The following is a 24,906-nucleotide window of genomic DNA, read 5'->3' on the forward strand; positions in this document are numbered from 1 at the left end:
GAAAGTGATAAAAATATGGTTATTTCAGAAATATTCTAGATTAAGTAGGGTGGATATTATGATTATATTTTAAAATTTATTTAATGGTTTGTAAATTTTTTTTATATTGTATTATCTTTTATTGTACCCTGCTTGGAACTTTGTGGTTAAATGAGATATAAATATGGAAATTAAATACAAATCCTTATATATTTTAGTAAATAAGCCCCTTGGTTTAATAAGCCTTAAAGGCACCCTTTTATGAAGCTGTGTTAAGCTTTATTGCCAGCCGCAGCGATATTAGCTCAGATGCTCATAGGAATTCTATAAGCATTTGAGTTTTTACCGTCATGGCTGGTGATATAAAATGAGGCCAAAATTTGTTAAAATATATGTACAAAATATCAGTGAGGAATATTTATCTTTTTAAAACCAAACGAAACACCTGGATGTTTAGACTATCCTGAAATCCTCAAATATTGAGGGCGAAGAAGAAAATGCACTTATTAATTCATTTCTGTGACAAATGTCAACAATGTTTGTGCAGATGACCATTTCTTTAAGGTAGAATATTTTGAGTTTTATTGATGGATAAGATCAAAAAGTCTGAATGCAAATTAGGAAGAACATTACCTGGAGCCCCTCAATGGCTAATCGCAACATGCTTGGAGTAAGTTTGGAGGCCTGCTTGAAGGTGAAGTTGCTCCAGTCTATGATTAACACAAATCCATTCACCTGAAGCTCTGGGTCTTCGATCATGGCCTCTAGGGACAGTAGTATGGCACGCAAAATATCCACTAGTGTATACCTGTGAGTGTTAGAAGTAAGAAAGCATTAAAGTGAGGCTTCTGTCTAAAGATTCTCAGTTTAAGCAATGCCTCGGTTCAAAAATAAGCTAAAATAACAACCCAGTCCTTTCATAAATGCATACATTTGAAAAGAAAGTTTTATATTAGAAATAAAAGGCACTATCTTTGCATAATTGGATCTACATAATGAAATTTACCCCCTAATTCTATAAAAAGCAATAAAAATTGCATACACAATTTAATTGAATAGATTAATTGAAGCACCAATAATTGGCATTTTAACAAGCAATTATTGGTCAATCAATTACAAGTTACTACACACGTAAATTTGGGTGCAGGCCATGGGCAGATTGGGGGCATTTCTTTAAATTATGCATATAATTATAGAATAAGGGCATTCATGCCTCAATGTAGGCACAGGAATTTGCACCGTGTTTTTGTTGTTGTAAATGGCCTCACCTAAATTTAGCCTCAGTTGTCGGGTGTAGGCTGTGGTAAGTTCTAATATGTGTTTACTGCAGCAAAAAAAAAAAAAAAATACACACAGGGTACTGAGGTATCCTTCGGTAATTGTGCCATGTGTACACATACTACACACGTGCTACTGTGAATATTTGTGTCACAATCAAAGAAAAGGTACCAAGTCATAGTGCACGCTTACTTGAGAAACGAGGCAACAATGTCAGTTGGGTTCTATTTATTTGTTGAATTGTATTGGTAATTGAAATGGTAAATCTCTGGCAAATGAAATGATAGAAAGATGTGGTTTGTTGCATTTGAATCAGCATCTTCTTGATTACCCTGTTTCCCCGAAAATAAAACCTATCCTGAAAATAAGCCCTAGATAAGATCAATCCCCGAAGGCATCCCCCCTCCCCGACACTCCCTGACTCCATCCCTTACACTAGTGCTGTCTGATTTGCTGAAAAAAATCGGACTCAATTCAGCAACCCCCACCCATGCTGCTTTAGGAGGCCTCAGAGCAGAAATATGTCAGTCTCATGGTGGGAGGGTCGGTGGGGTTCTGCTGCACAAGGGGATGGGTGAGAGTGAAGGAATGATGCTGCACATGTGTGGGGGGAAGAAAGGAAAGAGGAAGAATTGGGGTAGAGGAGAGGAAGGGAGACATGATTGTTGTACAAAAAAAAAATAAGACATCCCTGAAAATATGCCCTAGTGTGTTTTTTTGGACCCAAAATTAATATGACACTGCCTTATTTTGGGGGAAATACAGTACTTAGCCAGCTGAATAACTCAATGCACAGGGGCATAAGGAAAGTTCTAGATGAAAGGGTCATGAAGCTGAAGGGAAGCCTTAAGAATAACCCAAGGAAATATTCCTTCACAGAAAGGCTAGCTGATAATGGAGCAGCCTCCCAGTGGAGTACAATTAATAAAATCAGTACTCAGGTGCAGACGAGTATAGGCAAAACTGCAGATCAAGCAGGATCTGCAACAGGAATAGAAATGGGGCAAACAGGTTTGTCTTTTTAATCTTTCTCTGCTGTCTGTCTCGGTTTCGTTGGTATTGTAGGGTACATCTGTGTTGACTTTTTAATTTCAAGGCTGTGTATATGCAATAAAGTCACATTTAAACACTTGTCAGCTGCATCCTAAAAATCTCCTATCCGCATGAGCTGTTGACGCTGTCCTGCTGAGGGCATGGCACCCTTCCTCCTCTCTGCCCCCCTTCCTCTCCTTGCCAAGCACGCCCCTTGTCTTCCCCGTACCTTTTTTACTCCCCCGGAGTGAGGTTGCGGCCCACATCAGCATTGGCACTCTCTCTGATGTCACTTCCGGGACCTGTGCCTAGGAAGTGATGTCAAAGGGCAAGCCGATACCAACAAGCACATGTTACTCACACTGGAGAAGTTAAAAAAGGTACAGGGAAAGGGAAGGGGGGAGGTTGCACAAGTGGCGGGGGATGGGCGCCACCGCCCCAGGCGCCTCTCACCTTACTATGCCACTGACTGTTGAATTTCATCAATATGGGAGTACCACAGATGCAAACACAGTACAATACAGTACATCAAGAGCATAGCACACCTGTATTAACCTCTGTGCATTTTAGACAAAGGAATTTGCTACACTGGCTCAGAAATAAACGCCAGTAGAACGTGCAGAAGCCTGTACTGTGCTTTGTTGTCAGACCTTAATGTGCGGGGATTTTTCTCAGCATCATCCAAAAATTTGAAACAGTAAATTAATGGAGAGTCAGTCTGCCCGACTGGCTCTATTGTCGGACAGATTTAAAACAGGAAACTGGGGGACAGGGGCAGCTAATTACCGTATTTTCACGCATATAACGCGCGCGTTATACGCGTTTTTACCTACCGCGCATACCCCTCGCGCGTTATATGCGTGAGCGCGGTATACAAAAGTTTTTAAACATAGTTCCCACCCCGCCCGACGCCCGATTCACCCCCCCAGCAGGACCGCTCGCACCCCCACCCCGAACGACCGCTCGCACGTGCTCCCACCCGCACCCGCATCCACGATCGGAGCAAGAGGGAGCCCAAGCCCTCTTGCCCGGCCGACTCCCCGACGTCCGATACATCCCCCCCCGGCAGGACCACTCGCACCCCCACCCCGAACGACCGCTCGCACGCGCTCCCACCCGCACCCGCATCCACGATCGGAGCAAGAGGGAGCCCAAGCCCTCTTGCCCGGCCGACTCCCCGACGTCCGATACATCCCCCCCCGGCAGGACCACTCGCACCCCCACCCCGAAGGACCGCCGACTTCCCGACAATATCGGGCCAGAAGGGAGCCCAAACCCTCCTGGCCACGGCGACCCCCTAACCCCACCCCGCACTACATTACAGGCAGGAGGGATCCCAGGCCCTCCTGCCCTCGACGCAAACCCCCCTCCCCCCCCAATGACCGCCCCCCCCCAAGAACCTCCGACCGCCCCCCCAGCCGACCCGCGACCCCCCTGGCTGACCCCCACGACCCCCCCACCCCCCTTCCCCGTACCTTTGGTAGTTGGCCGGACAGATGGGAGCCAAACCCGCCTGTCCGGCAGGCAGCCAACGAAGGAATGAGGCCGGATTGGCCCATCCGTCCTAAAGCTCCGCCTACTGGTGGGGCCTAAGGCGCGTGGGCCAATCAGAATAGGCCCTGGAGCCTTAGGGCCCACCTGGGGGCACGGCCTGAGGCACATGGGCCCAACCCGACCATGTGCCTCAGGCCGCGCCCCCAGGTGGGACCTAAGGCTCCAGGGCCTATTCTGATTGGCCCACGCGCCTTAGGCCCCACAAGTAGGCGGAGCTTTAGGACGGATGGGCCAATCCGGCCTCATTCCTTCGTTGGCTGCCTGCCGGACAGGCGGGTTTGGCTCCCGTCTGTCCGGCCAACTACCAAAGGTACGGGGAAGGGGGGTGGGGAGGTCGTGGGGGTCGGCCAGGGGGGTCGCGGGTCGGCTGGGGGGGCGGTCGGAGGTTCTTGGGGGGGTCGGTCGTTGGGGGGGAGGGGGGTTTGCGTCGAGGGCAGGAGGGCCTGGGATCCCTCCTGCCCGTAATGTAGTGTGGGGTGGGGTTAGGGGGTCGCCATGGCCAGGAGGGTTTGGGCTCCCTTCTGGCCCAACTACACAAAGGTACGGGGAAGGCGGGTGGGGGTGTCGTGGGGGTCGGCCAGGGGGGTCGCGGGTCGGCTGGGGGACGGGCGGAGGTTCTTGGGGGGGGGCGGTCGTTGGGGGGAGGGTGTTTGCGTCGAGGGCAGGAGGGCCTGGGATCCCTCCTGCCCGTAATGTAGTGCGGGGTGGGGTTAGGGGGTCGCCGTGGCCAGGAGGGTTTGGGCTCCCTCCTGGCCCGATATTGTTGGGGAGTCGGCGGTCCGTCGGGGTGGGGGTGCGAGTGGTCCTGCCGGGGGGGGGGGGTGTATCGGACGTCGGGGGGGGGCATCAGGCTTTCAGGATGGGGACAGACCTTCAAGGGGGGACAGGACTTCAAGGGGGGACAGTGCACGGAAAGTCAGGGGGGGTGAACGGAGAGTCGGGACAGCGCACGGAAAGTCAGGGCAGTGCACGGAAGTCAGGGGGGTGAACGGAGAGTCAGGGCGGGCGAAAGGAGCGTCGGGCATCATGCGCGGTATACCCGTGAGCGCGGTATACAAAAGTTTTTGTACATATCATCGTGATTTCTGCGCGCTATACCCGTGTGCGCGTTTTACACGGGTGCGCGTTATTTGCGTGAAAATACGGTACATGAATTGGAGTCTTGATCATTGTCACATTTATGTGAAAGATCTCGAAAGCTTAACCCACTTTATTTATTTATTTATTTTTAAATTCTTTATTCATTTTAAAACTTTAAATAAATGCAATACAAGATAAAAACATTTTACACTTTAAGATCAATTAATATTCTATCAGAAACTAATTCAAATCAAATATCCCCCGCCCCAAAAACCCACCAATTATCTTCAGTTTTAAGAAAACAAAAATTATCCCCCCCCCCAGTCTTGGATGTGTATATTCAAAGGGAAAAAGTAATATTCAATCTGCAATATTTTGTTAATGGGCCCCAAACATCTCTAAATGTCTTAAAATGCCCCTGTTGAATAGCTATAGCAAACTCCATTTTAAAGATATGGCATAAAGAGTTCCACCAAAAATTCTTCCAATTATTTGTAATATGTTGTATGGCAACCCCTGTCATAATAAGTAGTAAGTAAAAAAACAAACAAACAACTAATCCACTAACATTTCTCATACAAATCATTATGCACATGATAATGGAAAACCTAATGCTTTGTTCCTTTACTTGATACAATCTTTCCCAAATAAATGTATGATAAATGTCATATTACACTTCAGTTTTCTTTTGACAAATGAAAACAAAACAAACAGGTGAACAGCTCCAGCTCCAGCTATTTTTCATTCCAAAATCACAATTGATCAGTTCCCAAGCCTTGCAAATATTAATTCAGCTGTGTGAACTGAGCATGTGTGCAGTGCCGGCATCAGTGACTGCCGGCAGTGGACTCTGGGTATCTTCAGCTGGCAGGGCTTGGGGATCCCATTTAGCTACACAAATGGTGTGCCAGCTGTTGGGTGAGCCAAAGGCAAAAGTAGAAAGGCCCAGGCCCAACCATGGTCACACCCCTTTTCTTTTTAGCACTTTGGAAAAAAAAAAACCCACATATTCATTTTGTATATCTGTGTGTTCATGAAATCCTGTACAATTTGCAAGATCCCGTCCAATGAAAACACTCAATTTTTTCTTAACTTTATATGTAATTATGCATAATTTGTTAATTTCAGCATAACATTGTAATTGTTCACTATTTTCCCCTATGTTTTAAGAGACTAAAGGGCCCTTTTACTAAACTGCATTTTAATCTGGACTAAGCACATTCTAAACTAAACTAAACCTTAAGTTTATATACCGCATCCTCTCCATAAAGATAGAGCTTGGCACGGTTTACAGGAACTTTAATATAAGGAAGGAAAAACATAATGAGAATTAATGATTATAAAGAGGGTAGTGAGATTTACATTTTTGAGAATAGCCAAGTTTTCAGATGCTTTCGGAATAGAACTTAGAATTTTCCTGCATGCTAAGCCCCGCAGTATATTTGAAGGCATTTTCTGGTTTGTTTGTTTGCTTGTTTAGGCAGATCATATGCTAATATTCAAATTAGTATGCAATATACACAAACAACGCTGGACTGCTTTAGTGCTTTCTATTTAGGAGAAGCTAAGGGCTCCCATGTTAACCCAGTTTTAACCAGTTACTGTTTGTTAATCCTAAAGTGCTAGCTGGATGATGTGGGAACACCCACTCACCACCTATGACATACCCCCTCCAATAGTTATTAAAAAAAATAGCTAATGTGGGATATTGTGTGTTAACAGGTTACATACTGCAAAGTGTATTTTGCAGCAGCCTTTTTGAAAATGCTGACTGCACATTAAGGAGCTGATTCTGTAAGCGGTGCCTGCCACGGTAGGCACCTAGAAAACTGGCACTTGTCGTGTATCAATCACAGATAGGCGCCGTTTACATAATCGTGGCTAGCAAGGACCGGTCAAGCAACCTTCCCCCCATGGCACTGGGAGTGATGCCTACTCCCTCCCGTCACTGAAGTCAAGTAGCACCCCTCCCCACGGCAGTGGGAGAGATGCCCCTGACATCCCCATGCCTCTGATGACCCCCGCACCCTCCCCCTTACCTTATTTACGATGGCTGTCCAGAGGGATGCCTACTCTCTCCAGCCAGCAGGCTCACCTCTTCAAAATGGTAGGCCTTACCCTCCCCAGTGCATCCTAGGATGTGCTGGGGAGGGGCCTAAGGCTCTGATTGGCCCAGGTTGTTTAAAGCTCCTCCAGTGGAGAGGCATTGCTTGGTGGTGGGAGTGGGCATCTCACCCACTTCTGGGGGAGCGGTGTTGGGGGGCATTGCTTGGTGGTGGAAGGGAGTGGGCATCTCTCCCGCTGCCATGGGGGGGGGGGGTACTTTATTTCGGCAGCGGGAGAGAGTGGGCATCTTTCCTGCTGATCTTCGATCTGGGGTTTGTTTGTTTGATTTATTTTAATTTGGGGGGGGGAGGAGTCTGAGCAGCCAGCCTTACTTTCCTGTCAGTGCCTGAGCCAATCAGCACTCAGGCACTGTTGAGTAAGTAAGACAACAACAGCTCAGACCTGTTGGGAAATTTTGGCCACAAATGTTGCACAACAAGGCTAGAGAATAACTCGGCGATTATAGAGAATTGCTCGGAGTGTTCATTTTAATAGTAATGACCTCATTGTACTACATTTGCATGGTAGTATCGGAGACTGCCAGAAAACTCGGAAAAGACCACAGTAAAGCCGTTTTAATAATCAGCCACTAAAATACATGCACGCTAAACTGGCTGGAACTGGTTTAGCAAGCATATTAAAGGCAGATTTTAGTTTTGAGAATCTGGCCCTAAGAGTTGTATCTCATCAGCATTAATTTGATTTTGATTTGATTTATTGGTTTACAAAAAATAATATAATCAAATACAAATTAAAATATAAAAGAGTCACAAAATCCATAATTCACAATTAGACATCAAAGGAAAGAGAAAACAACCAAGTCTTCAAGACTTTACGAAAAACAGGAAACCCAATTAGTTCATAAATAGTAAAGGGCAAGGTGTTCCACAGGAAACGGCCAACATAAGAGAACGCTTTATTCCTAGGGATAGTCAATTTGATGCACTGTAAAGTTGGCAGTCAACAACGTTGTGAAGACTGCAATACTCTGTTAGGATTCTGAGCTGTAAGTTTGTTGTTAAGATAAAGTAACAGAACCGAAATGCCTTTAATATCAAGCATAGATGATCATATTTTTTTCTATTCGTAATTAGATGAGCAGCTCTATTATGTTGATTATCATTATTTGTATATAAATTATATTGCACTTTTTGTTGGCATTAAAAACTAAATAAAGTTTTTTTTAAAAATGGCCTTAAACAGATGGAAATGGAACCAAGAAAGTACTGAGATCTGAAAGACTCTGGAAAAGAAAGGATTTACCAAATCAAACACAGTGGAGAGCTCTAAGGAGAGTAGCAGAATGTGTATTTTTAAAATACTATTACAAATCCTATAGAGCCTATGCCTAAATGCATACATTGCACCTGCTCGAGAGCAGATCTAAATATATATATGCATGTATAATGAACCAAAGTGGTGCTGAAAAACTGGCACCAAGAAGAATGAGCACTAAGTGATATTCTATAAATGGCACTCTGAGTTGGGCACTGTTTAGAATAGCACTTAGCACCAGGATCTGTGCTCAACTTCTGGGTGCAAGGATTTACACATGCTGACGTCATACACTTCAAATTCCTCCTGACATCCTTTCAGTCTACCCTCTTGCTTGCCAAACAAGAATACTATGTCCATTTAACTTATTCTCTTAGTTCTAATCTTCACCATCTCTTTGGTGCACTCAACTCTGCTCAAAGTACCATCACCTCCATTCATCCACCTCCCCCCCCCCACACATACATTTCTCTCACCCCCTCAGACGATGGCAGAGTTATTCTACGACAAGGTTCTCAAGATTTACCTTGAATTCTCAACCAGTTAAACCTCCTCCCCCCAACCTCCCATCCAGCTGTCCACTCTGCCAACCTCCCTTCAATTCCTGCCATCTTTCCCTCCTTTTCTGAAATCTCTGAAGAGGAAACAACACATCTCCTCTCCTCCAAACCCACTATCTGTTCCTTTGATCCGATTCCCACCCACTTACTAGGGGCAATCTCTCTCACTGTCATTCCTCTTATCCCATCCTTGACCTATCACTCTCCACTGCAACTGTTCCCGATGTCTTCAAACATTCCATATTATACCTCTCCACAGGAAAAAAAAGACCTCACTAGACCCCCAAATGCCCCTCCAACTATCGCCTCATCTCTTTCCGCCCCTTCTTATCCAAGCTACTAGAATGTGTTGATAGTGAACAATCACTGTTTCAAAATCGGCCAGTCATAGGCCAACAGCGATTGAATCGCTATCTTTAGTGAATCTGGGCCTCTGTTTCTGGTCGAAGCAAGTTTGATGTGTTTCAAGCTTGGCAATTGAAACTAGTTCTTTTGAGAAGAATGCAAATGTCTTTGTGGAGAATATCTAACCAGTTTCTTTGATAAGTACATTGAAAATTTCAAATTCCATGCTTTAAATACTAAAACATAAAAGTTTGAAATTTATACACTGAGAGACAGGCAAACAATGTAGTGCCAGTCAAAAGTCTGGCTGCAGTTTTCTGGATAAGTTGTAACTAATATATGTTAACTTTACTCAAGCTCAAAAGAGAGTGTTACAATAATCCAGATGGTTATAAAAGCATGTATTAATTTGGTTAAGTTTTCAGCTGTCAAAATAGGTTTAAACTGATGTATAACAAACACAACTGATGAAAATGAGATTTTACTATATGACCATGAGATTTGTAGCTTAAATAAGAATCACCGTGTACACCTAATACAGTAACCTGAGATAATAACTTTAACTTCACACCCTGAATCTCTGGCAGGACCCTCAATATATTATGGGAAGGAGAAATCAACATTGCTGATGACTTACCGATGCTCAGTATCAAATTATTTTCAAGTAACCAAGTATTTTAATTGACATAATTTACTATTAATATAAAAAAACTCTCTCAGGATCTTTATCCAAAAGGAAAAGTAGCTGAATATCCTCAGCAAACATATGAAAAGTGATACCTGAAATGTTGAGGAGCTTCACCAGTGGTATAAGGTACAAGTTAAAAGGAGTTGGTGATAATAATGACATTTGAAGGACTCCAGAATTCAAAGACCTTCTAGGGGATAATTGACTCTTCCAGTGCACTAAACAAGACCGATTAGAAAAATAAGATATATGAACCATTTCAGTACTATACATCCTATATCCACTTTCTTAAGTCTATACAACAACTTTGAGTAGATTATTAGAAAAAGCTGACCCAAGACAGACAGCTTTCTAACTGTTCCAGAGCTGCTATGCCATGCCCAGCCCAGCCCTGTTTGGCCAGCCCTTTCCAAAATGGTGGATTTAAAGGGGTAAGACCTATTTTCAAAGGTCTATGGGCTAAACCCTGCTCAAACACAGCCTGCGCTTCCTGATCTTGTTCCTGGCTTGCAGGCACATAGTGATCAGCCCTGACTAATTTCACTGGGCGGTTTCTAAAGTTTTTCATTGGCACAAGACCTGAACTGGGATCGGGTTTGTGACAATGTACAGGGGTTTAGTCATTGATACCCGAGAAGAGCTGGCACTGGGAGGAGCGCTCTCCCTCTATTGAAGAGGTGCCTTCGTACTGGTTTCCCAATGGCAGGGACCCAGTCTCTGATACAGTATCGATGGTTTTGCAGGCTGTCATGAATCATGGAATTGGTACCCCAGCCTTTACTAATGTCTCATAGTAAATGATGAAATGACGGCAGATTAAAAACCCGAATGGTCCATCCAGTCTGCCCAATCGTACACTCTATAAATGAATGATTTAGTTTAAATTGTCCTTTTTCTTAGATATTTCTGGGCTAGAAACCCAGAGTTGTGCCCGGTACTGTGTTTAGGTTCCATCTACTGCAGCAGGGGTGGGCAACTCAGTCCTGGAGGGCCGGAATCCAGTCGGGTTTTCAGGATTTCCCCAATGAATATGCATTGAAAGCAGTGCATGCAAATAGATGCAACCAACTACCAAATAATCCCAGCACCAAACTAGGCTTCTTTGGCTTCATTCTCAGTTCTTAAATCTATTCTAATCTAATCTACAATTTGCAAGTAACTCTATGCCTATATAGGTTCAAGGCAACATACAATCCAAATGATGGTAACAGGAAAGAAGAATTAAGGAGAGAAGAGATAGTAAACAGGAGGAGAAAAGGGAGATGGTGAAGAGACTTCTACAAGGAAGAGATGAGTAGACATTGGAAGTATAGATTACATTGGATGAGGGGAAGATATCTGAGTTGGAACAAGCTACTGATTATCAATGGAGAAAATTGTCTCTAAGAGAAGAGTCTTTAATTTCTTTTGAAATCTGAGATAACAGGATTCTGTTTTGATGGCACCAACCGGTCAGGTGTTTAGGTTATCCCTAATGAAAATTAATGGAGAGAGATTACTCTTAGAAAATGACATGGTGACTGTTACTCATGGCTAGCTGCAGGTAACCCACAGGAATAGGGCGAAAAAAAGATTGGTAGCCATGGATACAGAGACAAGGCTATTCACCACTCCTGTGGAGCGATGAATAGCCTTGTCCCCATAGTAAAGTATCTGCCACGCATTGCCTCCTTTCCCACCCCTCCCAGTCAGCAGCCTTCCTAGAGATCGCACAGTCCAGCAGCCTCCTCCATCCTCCTTCCCAATCGCCGGAGTCTGGGCATCTCTTCCCCTTGATGGACCATCTCCCTCCCTTCCCCTCATCTTCGCAGGTGCTTTCCAGAATTGAGGTTCTCTCTCTAAGTGACCCAGATTTCATAGCCTTCTCACAGGTCACATGTGAGTACCCCAAAACTTCTCCTCTGGCTACCCAGGCGGAAACAGGAAGTTGTGTCAGAGGAGAGGTTTTGGGTTAGTAGCGCGTGACCTGTGAGAAAGCTATGGTGTCCGGGCTACTCGTAAATAAAACCTTGATTCTGAAAAGCACCTATGAAAGTGATGGGAAGGGAGGGAGATGGCCCAACGAAGAGGGGAAAGAAGAACAGATGCTGAAGATAAATGGGGAGGAGAGAGGAGGGAGCAGACACCTCATGGAAATGGGGCTGGAGTGGGGAGCAGATGCCGCATGGAAGTGGGGCGGATAGCGAGAAAGAGGAGCAGACACTGGATGGAAGCGGGAAGGGGAGAGAGGGGAGAAGACGCCAAAGGAAAGTGGAGAGAGAAGGAGGAGCAGACACTGGATACAAGCAGGAAGGGGAGAGAGGGGAACAGACACTGAAGGGGAGAGAGAGGGAGAGGGGAGAGAGGAACAGACACTGAATGGAAATGGGGAGGAGAGAGGGGGAAGCAGATGCTGCATGGAAATGGAGAGGAGAGAGAGAGGGGAGCAGTCACTGGAAGGAAGTGGGGAGGAGAGAGAGGTGATCAGATGCTGAAGGGTAGTGGAGAGAGAGGGAAGAGCAGATGTTGGATGGAAGTGGAGAGGAGAAAGAGAGGGGAGCTCATAAGGATGGAAGGAGGGGATAAAGAAAAAAGGGAACATGCTGGGTTGGGGGAAGAGGATAAAGTTAGTGAGATACTGGAAGGGGTGAGGGAACGAGGTAGCAAACTATAGGTAGACACAATGAAAGGGAAATTGAGGACTGGAAGGTAAGAAAGTAGACAAGAAGTAGAAAACAAATTCAGAAGGAAGAGCAGAAAAGAAAAGGAAGGGAAAGTGAGAGGAGAGAGAGATACCAGAGCATTGGGGGAGGGGGAGGAGACAGATACCAAATCTGAAGGGAGGAAAGGAGGAAAGAGATGCTAAAATCCATTTGGGGGAGGGAGGGAGAGATGGAAAAGAAGAAGACATAGATGCCAGACTGTGGGGAGAGCAGAGGGAAGAAGATGGGTGCCAGACCAATGGGGGTAGGGGGTAGGAGGGAGGAAGAGATGGAAGGGAGAGACAGACAGTTTCTGATAGAGGCATAGAAATAGAGCAGATGTCATATGGAAGAGGCAGAGAAAAGGCAGACAGTGGATGGAAGGAAGAGAATGACAAGATGAGGAAACCAGACAACAAAGGGTAGAAAAAATTTCTATTTCTATTTCTTTTCTTTTTCTTTTTTTGCTTTAGGATAAAGTATATTGTAGCTGTGTTGAAAAAATGTTTATAAACAAAGCCCTGCCAGCTGAAGATTTCTTCCTACAGGTCATCAGCCAGAGCTCTGATTTATCAAATGACAATTGTACAGAATATTGTTTCTTTTTATATTTTAATAAAATAAGTTCAGTTTTAAACTATTTGAGGCTTGTGTGGATGGGATTAGATGGTTTGCGGGAATGGGACCGAGCTCATGGGGATGGGGACAAATTCTCTAATTACTCTCTCCATGATGAATATCTCCATTATATGAAAATCCCCCTATACATATTCATTAGGGTTATCCTGAAAATCTGACAGCCTTTGAGGACTAGTAGTGAAGACCAAGAGACTAGTCTGTATCATTATAAAGAACAGCTAAAATTAAAAGAAAATAATTGTTCATAAGATGTAGTTAGAGGATTTAAAAACAGACTGGTAGGAAAGACTAATTCAAGCTGTGCATCTTTAATCATTTCTTAGACCGTGCTAACAAATTGCTTACTTATAGAAAGTATATTTTTTATAAGAAATTAATATCACTTTACATGAAAGCTGAGGAAATTCAGAATGCAAAGCACACTGGTTAAATTAGGTTTAGTAATGTGCATTCCTTCTAGTAATATGCATTAGCTTCGATGGCATTAACAATACATGATATGAAAGTAGAGAAAAACTACTTTACAGCTACCACATGTTTGCTTGGACTTCTAGACATCCTGAAATGTGGAGCCTATACTTTCAGTAATCAGTGGTAAATCACAGCCATCAGTGAAGTCAGTGTAAGGGCTTATGGTTCACAGAGCATGCCTATCTGGCCAAGCGACTACGTAGAACAGTGCAAGGATCAGTCATTCTGAACTGCGTGACTGAGCTCCTGAATTATTTATTCAGGCAAGCATATAAAACACTTTCTTCTGAAACTTGTTTCAACAAATAGCTGTCTAAATGCCTTTAACTTCTGACCTCTTTCACCAATGTGTCAGCAGCATCTGGTACAAAAAATCGGGGGGGGGGGGGGTAGGAGGAGGGGATGGCCTAGTAGTACTTCAGCTTGGAGCACATAAAAGAGCCTTTCCAGAGTCCCGGATTCATTGCAAATTTAAAATCACTCCCAGCTTAAACTGTACAAATATTGACAAATTATTGTGGATTCTTTGGATTCTTTAGTACAAGGACCCCTTTGTATTTTTTTTTTGTTACGAGTTGCATAGATTTTTTTACAATTTTATTTTGCATTGAGTTAATAACTGTTATGTGTATATTGTAAGCTGTATGTTTTCATTTGTTCTGTAAACTTTTATAATGCTTTGTGTTAAGTGGTATATTAAGTATTAAAATCAAATTAATCCAGTTCTTGCTCTGATCCAAGCATAAATGGCAACTTTCTTGCTTGGACTTCCACTTTGGTGGAGCAAATTAAAGAGACAATTGCGGTTACATCATTTGTGTTTAAATCTATCTAAAAAAGGTAGAGTTTTACAGTTCCTTAATTGGCTGCCCTTGGATAACTTGTTCAGTGAGACAGGACACTAACACAGGTACTATTTATACATGTAACTATTTACGTGTAGAATCTTCTTTAAATCAATCCATTTAAAACAAAGTTTAAAACATTTTTATTTGTCGATGCCTTTGAAACCTAAGGGCCTGTTTTACAAAGCGGCGCTAGCGGCTGCAGCGCGGTAACGGCCCCGAAGCCCATAGAGATTTAAAGAACTTCGGGGCTGTTACCGCGCAGCTTTGTAAAATAGGCCCTAAGTGTCCTTGTAAGGCAAAACATGCTGTTTTCCACCGCAGCAACCCTTCCCAGTGTACTTTCCTTAATTGTTCTCTCTTTCTCCATAATATTGTAGTTCCATCCTTTTTTTCCTTGTGTTCCTGTTTGTCCTTGGTTAAAGCGTCCTTGGATGTATTAACTACTCCTAAAGATGTCTATTAATTTTAAGATTGTATTATAGTCAATATATGTTTTTACTAAAATTGTACACTGCCTAGAAGTCTGATTAGGCGGTATAAGAAATTTTAAATAAGCTTCAAATTTGTTAACAAGAAACTGATGGTGAAACATCATACTAACAGTAAATGCATACTTCCTCATGTATTGTGACTGAGTAAACAAATTCATTAATAGACAGTCTGGATATAAGGGATCTTGGCTACAATGGACAATTTTTATCATTCACCAGAATGATAAAAATGAAGTTTCTCCTATGTATTTATAAGTATTTTACCAAAGCCTTTTGTAAAATACACTTTAAAATGTCCCTTTTCTTACCTAGTTGACCAAAATCTGGCTTTTAATGCTACCTTCTTACATTTCACCAGTGTGACATATATCCTCACATCTTATGCTACATTAGCAAGCAGGCCAGAAATTAAAGACAAGAACGGATCTACATCGACACAAAATTACGCATCACAAAAAAAAAAACCCCAAGGTAATATATCCTAGGGGACGCATTTGGAATCAGACCCTTGCACTGATGCCTATCAGATGGATACTACAGCAAAATGAAAATTTAGAAGAATATGAGAATGTAAGACATGGAGGGGTTATTTTACCCCACCGCATCATGGATAGGTGCCTACAGAGGCAGCTACACAAGCACTATTTTATAAAGACAAGTAGGCGATTCCTCCCCCCCCCCCCACCCCAACACACACACACACTCCCCATTATTCTATGCTATTTAACTGTCCAAGAATGACTCCTAGCCAGTTAAATAATACTTATCCAGGAACAAAGGTAGACTTGATTATAAACCACGGGTTTATATTCAAGTGCCCTGCCTTGCACCCAGCCCTCCTTTTCTTCCTCCTTCTATCCTTCCTTCCCTTCCTACTCAGCCCCTGATGCCCAATACAGGCATAAAGGGGAATAATGGAGGGTTAGCGGTTAGGTGCTAGCACTTTTCAATCAGGATCTTAAGGACAAGGTTGCTGTCTCCATTGCTCCTCAGGCCCAGAGATTCTGCTACTATCAGGTACAGCATATGTGGTAAGTATCAAATAACATGAAGGCACTTGGTATTTGGGGGCTAAGAGATACCGTAACTTTTTGAATCCAGTGTTCTAATCCACTTACATGAACTGATATAGAACACTGTCCCATTTTCTCAGTGGTAGCATGTTTACATAGGTGTTGGTCCCAGTCATATATTTGTTATAAATATAGACTTTTTCATATTAATTATTGAAAAAAATTAATGGAAGGTAAGGGGTGAAGGTGAAATGGTAAGGGTCCACTTAGGGGCCAGACACACAATCAGACACAGCCTTAGAAATTAGATTGAGTGAAAAATAGTACGCCTACAACCTCCTTCTGTCTTCCAGGACTATATCAGTGCCGTTAGGAGGTTTTCTTTATATTTTTCCTGTTTTCTCATTCATGCTACCTCAGTGGAAGAAGAGACTTTAGTTCTCAGCTTAGAAACCAGCCAACCGATATTCCAAATGGCTGTAAAATCGCTTGTTTGCAGCTAGCCAGACATTTTCTGCAGCACTTACCTAATTATTTTTGTTGAATTCAAAAACAACTAAAGTAGGCATTCCCGGGGTAGAGACAGGTTAAGTGCTGATATCTAGCTTCTCATCACATAAGTAAACCCCTTATATCAGGCCACATTACTAGCAGTCCTATCTTTAAAGTGGTTTGGCTTATGCGGTCAAGGGCTGAATACTAACTTGGCATGCTATGAGGGGTGTTCAATAATTTATCTGAGTATGAAAGAAAGTAGCAAGCATGTTGAAACAAATCTGTGCTTGTTGTAATATTACATTACGTTAGTGATTTCTATTCCGCCATTACCTTTCGGTTAAGGCGGATTACATAAGGAGTTATTTGGGCATTTAGGAATACATAAGGAGTTATCTGGACATTTCCCGTGGTATTATGGTCTTGCTGTGTTAGTTTGTCGATATGTCTCAAGGTTATTCATACACAGTTATGGCTCAGTGTGAGTCTAACATTCCAAGAGACAGGATGTCATGAGAGTCCTCGTGAATCACATGAGAAACTGCTAGATCTGGAGTACTGTTCAGAGATAAAATTTCTCACAAAAGAAAGGAAAAAGCCAAAGGAGATCCATGAACACATACTGTAACTGCAGTTTATAGTGAATCTGCCCCATCATCCTACAACATAAAATTTTGGAGCAAGCAGTTTAAGTGGGGTAGAGAGTCCATTGAAGATGACCCTCACACTGGACGGCCTGGGGAAGCAACTTCCACAGAAATGTACAAGAAAGTTGAGGATTTAATTTTATCAGACAGACAAATTAAGGTTTCTCAAATAGCTGAAGAATAGGCATTTCATCAGGTACAATTTGTAAAATAATTTTTGAAGAGTTGGGCATGTCCATTGTTAGTGCAAGATGGGTTCCAAGAATGCTGATGCCATGTCAAAAGGCTTTGTGGCTCCAGTGCAGTCAGGAGAACTTGAAGATGCTCCATGAAGACCAAGTGAATTTTTTTCATCATTTGTTGACTGGAGATGAGACTTAGGTCTATTACAGAGATCCAGAGTCCAAAATGGAGTCAATGAAGTAGAAGCACAAGTCATCCCCACCCCAAAAAAGCAAGACAGAAAAATCTGCAGGCAAAGTCATGGCAAATGTCTTCTGGGATGATGAAGGACTTTTGCTGCTGGAGTTAATGCCACACAAGACAACCATAATTGTGAAGAGTTATGCCAACACAATGATCATTTTGTAGGAGTCAATCGAGGAGAAAAGATGAGGAAGGTGTGCTGCTTTTTCATGGCAATGTGCTGGTGCACATGTCACAACAATCACAGGCTGCCATCCGAAAATGTGGATTTCAGCAACTGAACCATCCTCCCTACGGTCCTGACCTGGCTCTCTTGGATTATTTCCAGATCCAAGTTTTGAAGAAATCTCACCATGGACAGAGGTTTTCAATTGATGATGTGTCAAGGAAGCTGTGACATCCTTGTTTGCAGGTCAGACAGAAGAATTCTTTTCAAAGGGGTTAAAGTCATTGCAGGAAAATGAATGAAGTGTACGGAGCTATCAGGGGACTATATTGAAAAATAAATCACTGTTTTTTAAAACTATCTATCTCAGTAGGAACAAAAAGAAATTATTGAATGCCCCTCATATGTGTTATTTAGCGGGTTCAAACCCCTCCCCCCCAAAAAAAAAATACAGATATTCAACATCAGAACCTAGACACGGCCTAGTATTAAATATCCAGGTATAACACTGGTGGCAGGCAGCAAAACACTCACCACCACCAGCTAAATTGGATGGGGGGGGGGGGGAATATTCTTTACTGTAGCTTTTTTGCTGCTTTCAGTTTCACCGTTGTTAGATAGAATCCCTGACCAAGACCCAGTGTCCACCATTGAATTTAGCTTGAAAGAGTGATGTTTCTGCAAATTATGCAGCATGCCACTAGTCACAAGATACTCATTAATTTTTCTCCGCTAATGGGCTTCTGGCAGTACATGTGCTCTAAATTTATGTACATCTTCAAGCACTTTAAATTGCTTCTTCACCTCTGATGTTCTGCATGGCTTGCTTTCTGCTGCTTTAGGTGATGCAGGTGCTGTTTCTACTGCTACTGATGGAACTGGGGCCGAGGACGGAGCAAAAGATGAAACTCTAGGGGCATCCTTCACAGTTTTCACTGTCCTATCAGTGGGGAATTCTTGACCCTGATGCTCTACATGCCTATCCATTATAAGCATTGACAATCAGAGTAGAATGTAAATTCTATAGAACAGGGGCTGTCTCTGTTATATGAATCCTTGTGGTGCTGCATATGCCTGGTAGCACTTTAGAAATGATAAAGTAGTATTAGATAAGAGGCAAAGGCAGACAGACAATCTGCCTCGCCTGCAGTCTATGTGACCCTAGTTCTCCAGTGCAATACGGCTCAGAGCTCAGTATGTATACACAGCCAGACACATTCACAACCTTAGAAATGTTACAAGAGCATCACTTTGCTGAGCGAGCAACAGAGAAATATCTGCTTCTTTCCCCTTCCCGCTGTGTGGGTTTTCCCCCTCACACCTTTACTCTGTATTGTGCTACTGCTCTGTGCTGCTCACTGATTAGTATGTATCTGTCTGACACACAACAGGGCCAGCCCTAGCACTAGGTGAATTAGGCAGTTGCCTAAGGTGGCATAATTTTAAGAGAAGCAATATCACCATTTCTCCTCCCCTATCCCCTCCTTCTCATTCATGATCCAGTATTTGTCTTTCCATTCCCTCCTGTGATCCAGTAAGTAATACCTCTCCACCCACCCCCACCCCCGGGGTGTATTTTCAAACTTGTGTTTACTTAAAATGTTACCAGCAGCAGAAAGCAGCAATTCACACATGTTGTCTGTAGCCACCCAAGAAGTATTCTCTCTGATGTGTCCTACCCCACCAGAAACAGGTAGTTGCATCAAAGAGAACTTCTCATGGCCACAAGCAGTATGTGTGAATCACTGCCTGTCACTGCTAGTGACTTTTAGAAGCAAACGCAAGTCAAAAGGTATAAAGTGGGGAACGGTACTGGGGTTTAAGAAAGGATTGGACAATTTCCTGCTGGAAAAGGGGATAGAGGGGTATAGATAAAAGATTACTGCACAGGTCCTGGACCTAATGGGCCACCGCGTGAGCGGACTGCTGGGCGCGATGGACCTCAGGTCTGACCCAGCGGAGGCATTTCTTATGGAACTTACCTAATTGTGAGTTAAGAAGAGGAGTGGAAGGAGTACCATACGGAAGAGGGAGAGGAAGGAAGGTTGAGACACTGGACAACTGGATGAAGGGAAGAGAGAGGGAGAGGGGACAAGGAGAAATGCAGAGCAAGGAGGAGAGGAGAAAATTGAGATAAAGAAGAAGACAAAGATGGATTCTGACATGAAGTGGCAAAGAGTAGGGAGATGCTGACTATGGGAGGAAGGAGGGGAAGAGGAGAGAGACCATGGTGGGAAGTAGGAGAAAGAGGGGAAGATATGCTGTACTGTTGGAAGGGGAAGGGAGAGGGAACAAGGAGATGCTAAGCTACAAATATGGGGGGAAAAGAGAAAGAGATACTAGACCCAAGGGGATGGAGTGGAGAGAGAAAAAAAAAGAGAGAGATGCAGGACCCAGTCATAAATTTGTTATAAATACAAACTTTTTCATATTAATTTAATAAAAAAATTAATGAAGATAGGGAGCGGGTGAAGGTTCAATGTAGGAAGGGAGATACATAGTGGAGGGTGTGAATGGCATGGTGAAGGTTTGTTTAGGGTGTCATAGACCTTTGGGCTATCCCTAACACAGTCCTAGATATTTTTACAAAACTCTTACTTTTCTGTTAGATTGAATAAAGAAAACCCAGACTCATACAGCTTTTTTATCTTTCTTCTAGGGTTCTGTTTAGGCTACACATCTCCCACGTTATTCGCGAGGGATAGGGGCAGAGTCGGACCGCGAATAGGGAAATACCGCGAATATCCGGCTCTGATACACCCCGCCTCCCTCACGCCTTCCCCCGGCATCCCGGCCTTACCTGGTGGTCTAGCGGGCTTTCGGGGCAGGAGCAATCTTCCTACGCTCCTGCCCCGTGCAGATCGCCAATAGGAAATGACTGCCGTGAGTTCCCGTAGTCTCTCGAGACTAGGGAGGGAGCTCACAGCAGCCATTTCCCATTGGCGATCTACACGGGGCAGGAGCATAGGAAGATGGCTCCTGCCCTGAAAGCCCGCTAGACCACCAGGTAAGGCCTGGATGCTAGGGGAAAGGCAAAAATATGGGTTTTCCCCCTCCCCCCAAAAATCACGATTATGTGAAATCGCAAGTGCAGAAACCGCGAATGGGGAGGGGGAAGTGTATTAGAAACAGCTTTCTCTCTGTCCTCTCCACCTGAATACAGGAGAGAAAATAAGGCTCTCTTCTACTTTTGTTTCACTCTCCAAGTCAGGTGCTGATGACATCAGCCATGGGATTTAGAAGAAGGACAGCAGGGATAGGCTTGTTTTTTTGCTTGTCCAAATATTTCAACATGATTGATTAAAAAGTCTCTTGCTTTGCTTTCTTCTCCTCCAAAATAACTTTTGGTTTGTCTTTTTCTCTGCCCCTCCCCATAGGCATGATTTGATACAAAAAATGACTTGCACAAATAAGCATTTGGCACAAGCCAGTCCTTCATCCATAGGCATATGACCTAAGGCTACATTTCAATGAAATGTTTAATCATAATTAATTGTGAAATTAAAGGTATGTTATTTATTTATCTTTTACCCACTGCAGCTCCTTCTGACTGGGCAAGTCACTTACTCCTGAATTCTATAAAGTCCACCTAAAATTAGGTGCCTACATCGGCCCGCCTAGCCGATATAGGCATCTAACCTAATTGATTGACAGGCTTAATCAGCACCTAATGGCAATTAATTCAAAACTAGCATTAATTGGACTTAATTGAAAGTTATGTGCTTGGTTTAAAGTGGGCGTGGTTAGTAGCACATCATGGGTGTGTTTTTCAGTTAACTGTCTTTTTTGACAGGTGCCATTTTGCGCCTAACTTGGGCCCAGGCATTTAGGCCAAGGAAACCCAGGCGTAAATATGGTGTTCCTAAAAATTAGGACACCTAGTGATGCCTAACACTGCTTAAGCACTGCTAAGCGTGATTCCATACTGTGCTCCTATCTTTTATAGAATTGTGCTTAGCCCTGTACTAGTCAGCATGTTCCCTCTAAGCTGAGCATATGAGCAATTGCTTATACATTCTCGCAGTGTTGCTCACAAATTTCCATGGTCGCTCACAAAACTACTTGCAAATCTGGAAAATTGTTGGTTTTTAGAACTTCTTGCTCACACAAAAAAATTTTTTTTACAACTTGTCGCTCACATGAGAAAAAAATGTGTACACACCTAGCTAGTGTACGCACAGTGCTCCCCCGAACGGAACCCCCGTAAATCTCAAAAAAACGTGAATACGGTTTTTCATGGGGGAGCCTGAAGAGGGCAGCAGGAGAGCAGCCAGAGTGCTGTGAGTGCAGGAAATCATTCGCGGTTCGCTCCGACTGCCTCTTCCTGCACGAAATCGGGCCTTATCCAATCAGGAGCTGCGTGTCAAAGCAGCTCCTTATTGGATAAGGCCAGATTTCATGCAGGAAGAGGCGATCGGAGAGAACCGCGAGTGATTTCCTGCACTCGCAGTGCTCTGGCTGCTCTCTCCTGCCTCTCCCGCTGCCCTCTCTTTATTGGCGGTTCACAGTCCGAAAATACCGCGAATGACCGGGACCGCGAACCGCCGACCGCAAACAACCGGGGGAACACTGTATTAGTTCAAGACTGAAAATAAGAGCTATGGGTGGATGGGCCTACCTCAGACTTAACTCACTTTCTCATAGTCTCCTGAATCTTCACCAGAAGGAGGGACTGTAGCAATCCTACAATCAAAATGATGCCTCTAACACTCTGATGATGCCTCTAACACTCTGATCTTAATTCCATATAGTGTGTATTCCAAAAGGCATTAATGTAAATATTTCCATTTAATGTAGGTGTCAACTATGCCCATTAGAATACATGTCATTTGCCTATTCAATAATGATTTACTTTAAAAAAGATTGCTAGTTATTCAGTGTTGTAAATATATCCAATAAATGATTTTACCTAATCCACTCTTTTCCACAGGAAAAATCCCTGAGAATGTACATATTTGGACTTTTAAAAATACACTCACTGAACACTAGGCCAGAGTTTCCCAATGGGTCATAAAACCTCCCTTTGAGGTCTTGACCTAGGTGGTCTTTTCTTAGGTACATCATTATTCTGCACTTTCAGGGGGGGAGACACACAATTTTAATTCAGTTGTAAGCATAGGGTCACTGCCAGAGAAAGTTTAGGAAGGTTTGTGAAGCACTGTACAAGGGAGGACCTTCTCTTTGTAAAATAAAAATGTGGTGACCCCCACCAAATTATACCCAGAAATTCAATGCAGGGCCATGTCTAGGCAAAGGCACCGAATTTCTGAATCTCCAGAGCAGGTTAATGCAATAATCAGCATTTATTTCAGCTGTGGATTACTGTCCTGGGAGATTCCCAGCCAGTCATGTTTTCAAGATATCCCTAATGAATATGCATGAAGCAGATTTGCATGCCTATCACCTCTATTATATGCAAATTTGCCTCATGCATATTGATTAGGGATTGGCTGGGATTCCCCCAGGACAAGTTTTAGAACCACTCGGTTAATTTCTTTGCGGCCCTGCTTATGCACTTAATCCATTTCCCCTCCTTTTACTAAGCCACAATAGAGGTTTCTACCATGGCACGCTACCATGGAACGCTAAATGTTCCAATGTTGCTTTGATACTCAAAGGAATTCTATGAGTATTGGAGCAGCATTGAGGCATTATGTGTTCCAAACCAAGGTAGAACCTCAACCGTGGCTTAGTAAAATGGGGGGTTAGTTAAATGCTGAATATTGACACCTAACCAGTCAAGTGCTGACTCCACGCCCCCAACCCCCCCCCAAAAAAAAAAAAAATAGCCGGTTTTCAGTTTGGCATTAATTAGTTATTTTCACCAGCATTAATCGATTAAGTACCACGGAATATTAGCGGTTAGCCCTGAACAGATTACTTAATTGGCCAAGAGCTGTCTGTGGCCTGTTAAGTCACTATGAATATCAAGCCCTGCAGCTTTCTAACATTTTTAATTAGTTTACTAGAGAAGTTTCAGCAGAACCAAACTTTCTTATAACATTAAAGGAAAAATATTCAGAATTAGTTCTAGAAATTGCAAAAGCTAGAGAATAATGCATCCTCCAAGTGAATACAGTGAGGATATTGCTCTACAGTATATTCGGGGTCCTTATCATGACTCTGATGCTCCACAGTGATCAAAGGAGAAAGGCAAAGTACCATACATTCAGGAAAAAATAACAGACACACATAAATTCCCAAGACCATAAAATCAGATCCAAATTTTGTCCTAAGTGCCAATCTGTCAATTTTACCACCTGGACCAGACAAATTAGCTGTGGCTGTCTACTCCAACCAAATATAGTTTATACACATTCAAGAAAAGCCAACCGTCTACCATAACCTCTCTCTTTATCAATGAACGCAATCCTCCCACACCTTCAAGTCCCCTTTTCACATCTACAAATTAGAGCACATGAGAAAACATCTTTGCTTTGTTTAATGTTGTATTTCATAACATTTTATTGCATAGAAACGTCCCCGAACATAGCCCTCGACCTCCTTCCTCTCCCTCCGAATGACTTTACCTGTTCTGGTCCCAGTTGGCAGCAAACAACACCAGGATCTTTCTGCCGTAGTGATCCAGGTTGGAGAGTACGCCAGGGAAGCCGTCTTTCAGGCCCTGTTTTATCCCAGGGTCAGTGGCTTTGAAGTTCTTGAACATGTCCAGGTTCTGCTGGCGGTACTCAAAATACTGGGCCAGCAGGCGAAAAGCCTCGAAATGGTTAAACTTCCTGGCTCGCAGAAAGCGCAGGATGAAAGCATCATCCGTCCGGAGAAACCCGATGTCCGGCCGGGTGATGACCATGTCCCGCACCTCCTGGATGTCCTGATGCAGCGTGTCGGGGTTTTCATTCAGCTCCAGCCGGGCTTTCTCCAGCGTTTCTGTAGACAAGCCTGCCTGTAAGTGAGTCATTGTCTCTGATCTCTATATTGTGTCCAAAGAAAATGCCCCTAATACTGCAGTCAATTAAAGAAACCCAACAGAAGAAAGCATCGTTTCGCTGGGGAGCCTTTGATGATTCTCTCCAGATAGCCCTGCAAATTCTTTCTTTTCAAACAGACATGCTGTGTCGCAGGCTACGGGGTGGCTGGGCTTCTCTCTCTCTTCTTTTTTTTTTTTTTTTTC

At 43.5% G+C, this 24,906-nt stretch overlaps 1 protein-coding gene across 1 annotated transcript in view; it reads right to left on the minus strand.

Moving 5' to 3' along the window:
- The window catches only part of CLVS2 (clavesin 2), a 79,188-nt gene extending 54,495 nt beyond the window's left edge, over positions 1-24,693 (minus strand). Inside the window, exons 1-2 of the mRNA XM_033939970.1 lie at positions 24,305-24,693; positions 613-787 (exon numbers count right to left, since the gene is read on the minus strand). Of these exons, the coding sequence (XP_033795861.1) occupies positions 613-787; positions 24,305-24,693 (564 nt within the window). The remainder of the gene's footprint in view (positions 1-612; positions 788-24,304) is intronic.
- Between the last annotated feature and the right edge of the window lie 213 nt (positions 24,694-24,906).

This window comes from Geotrypetes seraphini, chromosome 3 (assembly GCF_902459505.1).
Source record: "Geotrypetes seraphini chromosome 3, aGeoSer1.1, whole genome shotgun sequence".
In the NCBI taxonomy this organism is placed as follows: domain Eukaryota; kingdom Metazoa; phylum Chordata; class Amphibia; order Gymnophiona; family Dermophiidae; genus Geotrypetes; species Geotrypetes seraphini.